Here is a 7,594-nt window from a genome sequence, read left to right as displayed (position 1 = left end):
TGATTGCAAATGGTGAAAGCGGTCCATTTCACAAATGATTGCCACTTACAAATTTCAGGTAAATTCAAGTCCTACGGGGCTCTGATGCATGGGTAACAAGTATGCAGCTTGTTCAGAATTGGGAAATGCCGAAACTAACAGGACAGGAAATGGTGTCATGTTGCAAATCATAATTTGCAAACAACAGTTTATGTGAATATCTGAAGACCATTATTAAAACCCCACCGAGGCCAATGACAAAGACTCTAAAGAAGTCTTTGAAGACAGATGTGATGGTTAAAAAAAAAAGAAAGACAAGGGCAACAGTTTCTACAAATAACAGGTGAATTTAATTTTTTCCAAAAAGTTATTTACATTATATACATAAACACACCCACAAAATGAGCCACACAGTAACAGTAACACTATGCAGAAAGCCTTGGAAAGATTGTGCGCAATGAGATCAGGTATCTCCTTCAGTTATACAGTGTATCAGTAATCTCTCAGCAGAAAGGCACATTTCTTGGGGTCAACAGACACGAACAATCACCCACACACACAGAAACACAAACACACACTGCATCTAGGAGAAATGCATTCAACAGCTTCATTATGGGATGTGTTCTTATAAATAATGTTGGTCTTGCAGTGCTTCCATTTCTTCATAAATAAAAAAAAATATATTTAAAAATTTACAGTACAGAGACAACAATTGCTGGTTTATGTCCACTGGCACATATCTGTATTCTACTTCACTAGTCCACACAAAAGGAACGTTCTGCAACTTCTCAGGCAATCAACACATATAGGACTGCCTTCACTTCCAGCCTGCAAGCCGCTTTCCAGCTGTCTTGTATGCTGGACAGATTCCAGGGTCCTTGCTACCAGAAACCACTGGAAATCCTCTGGAGCCTGATAGCTCCTGCCCACCGTGCACTGATAAATCCTCCTCTTATGAAAAGTGCTCAAATAAAGGGAAAGCAGTGCTTCTCACTGATGTAGGGTCCCCCATGGTGACGGTGCATTGGTTGCTGGAAGTGTCGAGTTGTTACATGGGCAGCCTATCAATAAAAACAGTAGAATAATCACACATGCCTTACTATGTTTTTTTTACAGGAATCAGATATTTAATGCAAAATTGTTTTGACACGCTCTCCAACATTTTACAAGCTTTTCATCATGTTTCATACCGTTTTCTTGGTTTCACTTCCCAACCATCACGACATTTGACAAAAGTTATGGATTCTCCTGGTGAAATTTCAGTTTTCGAGGGGTCTTGGGCGCAGAAAGTAAACCTGTCACAAATTAAAAAAAAAAAAAAAAAGTAACCTTAATAAATATTCAACCAGTTTAATAAAACCTAATTTTCACAGTGACATATGTGATGACAACTCAGTTTCTCCCTTTAACTTACTTCTTCTGTGTTTCTCCAGCTTTCACACGAATCCGCCGAACTTCCAGCACAGGTTTGGGAGGCTTGGTGTTCCAGGCCCAGAATGTCTTCTTGATGTTCTTCCAGACGGAGTTCCAGGATTCAGATTCTCCCTCCCAGCTCAGACGGATCTTCAGCAGGTCACCAATATCCTCCTCAGTAAAAACCAAGAAGGTGTTGGTCAGGTTCAGACCAATAGTGTCCTCATGGCTGGACAAAAGCAGGAGAAATGAGGTTAAGTCAGGTGTCCAGAAAACTGAAGACCAAAGTTCTAGCAGATGTTTGTTCAAATCACCCATTTTAATTCTGCATTTATTAAACAAATTATTTAAAAAGAAAAAAAAAAGTGACTAAAGCAAACTAACTAAAGTGTGACTAAATAAGATAGTCACATGCTTAACAGTCTTAGCTGCTCAGATGCCTGCCAGGATGACTTTAAATTAGCTTTAGTATCGATGGAAACTTGAACTGGAAGTTACCAAAGTTCCTCTTCCAGTCTGAGCTTGCTGTACATCACAAATCTATGTGACTGGCATTTTGAAAAGGTCAGTACAAACAAGGTTCAAGTTCAAATTCCAAATTTGCTTCTCCACAGACAGCACATAACAGGCTGCACATATTGGACGACATTAGGACATTGTTCAGTTCAGTGCACAGTGGTTTAATGCACTGTCATGGTGAAGAGTTGTGAGAAAAGACTGGTTTTGCGGGCTTTAGATTTTGTACTTACACATCGACAAACATGTTTGTTGTATCATTATGGGCGCCATACAACTTGACATGGAAGGTGGGATCTGCATTGTCTGACTGTTTCCTGTTGAACACGTGCATCTTCATCTGGTAGTGGTAGCCTTAAAGGAAAACATAAAATCAGTTAATGTTTGATCCACTACGGAGTTGTATCTCAATCCAGTTTCTTATCAGTTTTACTCTTGGAAGTAAGCACAGTAGTAAAAGATAAAACTGACTGCAGGGCGTTTGTAGGCTGTGTCCATATAGTAACTCACCTCCAAAGGGAGTGTCAGCACGTGTCTTCAGGTACATTTTACTGTTGCGCCTCTTGCGCATCTTTCTAGCGTTGTAGCCAATGTTGTTGCAACGATTTTTGCGGCAGCTGAGGCAGATGCCCTTCTTGAAGCGATCGGGGCCTGTGCACTGGAAGGCAAAGCTCATGTGCTGCTTGTTCATCAAGGAGTCCACAAACAAGTGCACAGCACGCTCATGCTCACACTTCATCACCTCCATGAAATCTGCAGAAAAAGAAGAGGGCAGGTTAACAGATTAATATCAGCTACAATATAGACTAAGATACAGTATCATTCATACCTTTGCTAGATGGTATGCTGTATGCAATCATATATAGAACATACCCATGGTAACTGAACAATTTGACAGCAGATGGCAATGAGCTAAACATAAACTAAAAACATGAGTGCAAAACTAATTTTGGGAGATGTGGTTTAGTTGATGAGTCTTGTTGTGGACAGGAGGGGTTTCTAAATAAAGAGTCAACAGCCATTTCTTAAGTACTTACTTCCAGCTACTGCCAGCACGTCACCCAGCGCACAGCCAGGCTGCACATCGCCACCATTGGGGTAGATATCAATGTCCCCAATAGGCTGTTGGATCCCAATGCTCACACCCAGAGCCTCTCTGGTGTATGTGTGCAGAACGTCCACAAAGTCAGCATCATCTGGGGAGAGGCGCCTCTCTTTCTCTACACCCTCAAACATTGGTCCTGCTGGGTCTAGACCTGTTAGAAATAAAGGAGACGTACGGTCAGGAAAATGACAAAGCACCACCCTTGAGGTTGTGATTACTGCAGATTTATGTTGCACTAAGCTTACCAGTAATTCTGCCAATGGTCCCTTCTACATACGTTCCTGCATAGCCAGCTACATGAGCACCTAAACTGTAGCCAATCAGGTGCACATTTTCTAGAGGCAGATGGTGCTCATCCTGTTGGAGAAAAGTTACACTCAAATCAGCAGCTGCAACCATGAACACCAACTCACATTGAATGAATCCTGGATTTCAGCCAGCGATGATCAGTCGTGCCTGCAGCTGAGCCAAGCTCAGTTAACCCGGACCGAATCTACTGACAGTCCCTTCCATGCAACAGCACCTCCACCATCTGTCTCGGTTTGTCTCCGTGAAAAACTCTTTGTCTGTGTTTACAACTACGTGGCAGGATGCCTGTATCCTTCCTCACTTGCCATGTGTGCACCGGTCCAATTTTGTGACAGTCCTGCTGAATGGGAATTGTTGTCTTTGCCACAGAAGTGCTAAATAGACTGTGATCCTTATTAGATTCTGTGATGAGCATTGGTCTAATGGTACTTAAAGAAGCAAAGTATCAGGTATGCTAAGCTGTGAAGACAACACCAGAAAGAAATCAAGCTATTGCCTTGGGGTAAACTTGGGAGCTTCAAAAACAAACAACAAAAATAGATATGGAGCATACCATTTCACTTGTTCAAGCACGTTATGACAGTTCTGCTATGCTCACAAAAGACTGAGATCTTTTAAATCACTCCAATGAAAAGACATAAGGGGGACAAGTTTTATGGATCTGCAGGAATTCATCTGCTCTTCTGTCACTCAGCATTACTGACTGAACTGCCAAGACAGCTCAGATCATGCACTACACTATAAATCATTTGTACAACATATCCCAAAATGAGAATTTAGGAGATCCATATATACATCTGCCCTATATACTAAAGACACCTTGCCTTTATAAGACCAAGCTATGCCACGGGTGAGCGAGTACAATGGTAATGTGGTGCTCAGTGGAGCGTTGCCATTAACTGGTTCTGAGCCATTGCAGGAGACAGTTATCTTTCTCAAAAACCTAAATAGAAACCCAGTGATGTATTTGCATGATTTGAATAGTTTCATCAGAACGCTCAAACATGACTCACAAGAGGAAACCACATTGTTTTCACAAATGGAGTACAAATGAATACATACCTGAAGCCAGTTTAGCATGGTGGCAATATCGAGGCCGACGGTGCGGGTGTGATTGACCGCATCGGGGTACAATTGCTGAGCCAGCAAGAGCCAATCAACAACCACAACGTTGGCCTCACTTTCACGCTGTATCACTGCAGAGACCAGCTTGTGCATCCAGTTTTCGAACATCCCGCTCATCTGAGAGAGTGAGGAAAAAAACCCCAAAAAGAAACAAGGATAGTGAGTGATTCATTCATGCAAACGGCTTTAATCTGGTGTCCTCTCTCTGACAGACTGCACTCAGCTATTTCACATTCACATGATAAATTCCAACAATCAAAAGCCTCTGGATGGAGAAACACTTCTGTTAGTTCAACACTGAAGCTTCCTTTGCTCTGTGAGGTGAGGTTGTGGTTTGTAAAGAGTGACCCAGAGAGAGATGGAGGTAGACTGCAGCTAGATAAAGATAGTAATAAAAATAATAATAAAAAAAAGAAAAAAAATCCTATGTACCGTCCAGCCATGGATGATGAAGATGGTCTTGGCTGTAGCATTGAAGCCACACTCCTCTAGTCCCTCTGTCTTTCCAGCCTGCAGGTAGCAGCCCTCCTGGTCCAGATCTAAGCTCTTTCTCAAGTTGTACTTGATGATGCCATTGAGAACCTTGCTGTCTGTAGACAATTCATCCAATCCACTGTCTTCACCTGAGAGAGAATTACCAAGGATGTTAGATAAAATTGAGGAAATGCACAGTTTAAATGTATTTTCTTACATTTATCCCGCCTATCTGACGATTATCGATATTTTAAACAAGAAAAAAAAAAGAAAAACAAAAACACTAATCTCCCCAAATGACTCACTCAGTTTCAGACACATTTCAGAAACCATTCAGATAATCATCCTTCACACTCGCGGGGAGCCACTGAGGCAGCCAATCAACTTGCTTTTGTGGCCAACATCTGCTACAATAATCCCGGGTGGGTGCGAGTTGTACCGGAGACGCAGGCGCAGAGCCAAAATGTCACCGTCACCGCCACCCGTCTCTTCTTTTATTTCATCCTCTTTCACACAGCTGCAGCCAGAGCTCATATAATTATATCTCACTTGAACGCACTGTGCTCCCGGGCGTGAGGTTAAAAAGGTACAATTTAAGCATTTAACTGATGCAAGACGCCTTAGGAAGAACACAGAGGTTGCTCACAGTTTATCCACAGATTTTACAGGAAAAAAATATATTTTGGAAACTTTGCTAATAAAGGATTATTTTAAGACAGCGCAGCCCAAATTCATGCTTTACATGAAACATCTGGTCTCCTTGTGTTTGATTCTTGATGAATGGGGGTGAGTGAATTAAAGACGGACTGGTTTAACCCCGCCGCGCAGAGCAGAAATTTCAGATCTGGTTTTAAATGATGAACTCAACACCCTTTGGTAATGGGCCACACAGACCAAAATGACTTCAGCTGGGTAGTAAAAACGCTGGTGAGCGGTCCGTGGTAAAACGCGGATTCAGCAGAACATCCTTCCAAATAGTTCACACAGACGTGGCGTTGTGTGCCCTCCACATGGAGCTTTGCTTCAAGACTCCTGCTGCCAGCTCTCCCAAAAAGGACACGTCGCAGTCTTGCGTTTTGAATCCATCCCCGTTTTTCTGGTTCACTCAAACCCGCCACACTTGTTCATATTTAGAATTTAGCCTAATAGCCGAAAAATTAATTAAGCATAGATACCGGGAAAGTTGGGGTTCGGGCTACTAATCATTTAATTTCAAGCACATGTTGGACCTGATTCACATATTCGATGTTGGATTCTGACACTTTCCATTGAGACTGGGAAAGAAATAAATGAATATAATGAATGAACAATAGGCACAAAGACATTTCTTACCTTTAAGAACAGCGTTTTCCCCAAGAGCAGAGGAGAAGAGCACAGCAGCACACTGGAGGAAAATCCATAGTAAACGGGCTTTGTGATTCATTTCTCAGTCACAGACGAGTGTGGAGGAATTAAAAGCTCCCAGAGAATATAAAATGTCTTTGTGTAGCCTATTGCTGGTGGTAGCGCGGTAGGTAGGTTAGGTGAATGAGTTTAGGTCCTGTATTGACAAAGAGCAAGGGAGCCTGTTGTGCGTTATGGTGCGCGCCTATGAAAGCACTGCTCTAGAGATGCGTAAACTTGCATTAGTGTGTCATTAGAGTTTTAAATAGTTTCTCCTTTTCAGTCATCTGATCATCGGCTGATCTATCGTGGATCTTATTGGTCAAGCCCCCATTTGTTTACGTTGAAAGGCGTGGCATAGCTGAATGAAGTCGTAGTAGGCTTCTCACATTGCGCGTTTCAGTCCTTGTGGGGTGTGTAGGTCTGACGCAAGCAGTCTAATAGCGTATCCGGTGGCTTAGAATTGGTATGAAGCTCATTTAACCTCTGCTGCCTAACCGGACTCAAACAATGCGTATATTTATCAACAAACAATGATCCTAAAGACAAGCACTGACAGGAGGATATGTTTCTGGAGAATCAGACCCGGTGTGCACGCTATGATTTTATTTTTAACCTTCCAGATGTAGAAAGAAATAAAAGAAACCCTTTCTCTGCCCATTATCATACGTGGGAAACCCTCAACAATCCCTCTGCATGTCTGTGGAAAGATTTAAAAGGATCCGACCCGTGTTGGGGGAAGAATGGCGAGAGTCCCTCCCCCATGAAAGCATCATCCCCGCTGCCTGGCGCGCTGCCAAGCCATCAGTTTAGCTCACCGACCAATTTCAATTGATGAGGCGAAGAATGGGCGCACTCACGCAAGGGTCTCTGCCACAATAACGCCACTGTTTTGTGTTCATACATCAGCACGCACCACAGGGAAGTGTCACCTGCCACCCCAGCAGCCCCTGGTACCTTGAATCTGACCAGCTTTTACGCATCTTTCAAAACAAAGCCATGCTGGTGGTTACAATGAACACTAGGTCAGTGCGTTTGCCGGCTCACTGCAAGCTCTACAAGCCATGAAGACATTTAAAAGCCACAAACACCACCCTCTAGATTGCTGTACACTTGTATCTCTATAATTAGCTGTTTTATTGAATTTGCCACAAATCATGAATGCTTTTCTTTATTTTCTGTATTATTTTGTTCCTTAAGAAATTTTCTGGCCAAAACTAATCCACAGAGCGGCCACATGCAGGTACAACAGTGTCACACCCCTTGTGAAATGTGTCACATTGTCATCTT

General features: G+C 42.6%; 1 protein-coding gene across 1 annotated transcript; it reads right to left on the bottom strand.

Moving 5' to 3' along the window:
* Nucleotides 1–310: 310 nt before the first annotated feature.
* On the bottom strand, nt 311–6,561 carry lipg (lipase, endothelial). Its single transcript, XM_041042137.1, has 10 exons — nt 6,254–6,561; nt 4,880–5,070; nt 4,385–4,564; nt 3,259–3,370; nt 2,946–3,164; nt 2,419–2,661; nt 2,142–2,262; nt 1,394–1,621; nt 1,170–1,274; nt 311–1,040 (listed from the first exon to the last, which is right to left on the bottom strand). Exons 1-10 carry the CDS (start codon nt 6,342–6,344, stop codon nt 1,028–1,030), a joined length of 1,503 nt encoding a protein of 500 aa, XP_040898071.1. The 5' UTR covers nt 6,345–6,561; the 3' UTR covers nt 311–1,027.
* Between the last annotated feature and the right edge of the window lie 1,033 nt (nt 6,562–7,594).

The sequence above is a fragment of the Toxotes jaculatrix genome, chromosome 7 (assembly GCF_017976425.1).
Source record: "Toxotes jaculatrix isolate fToxJac2 chromosome 7, fToxJac2.pri, whole genome shotgun sequence".
Classification (NCBI taxonomy): domain Eukaryota; kingdom Metazoa; phylum Chordata; class Actinopteri; family Toxotidae; genus Toxotes; species Toxotes jaculatrix.
Note: the sequence above shows the minus strand (reverse complement) of the source record. Positions and strands in the feature narration are given on the sequence as shown.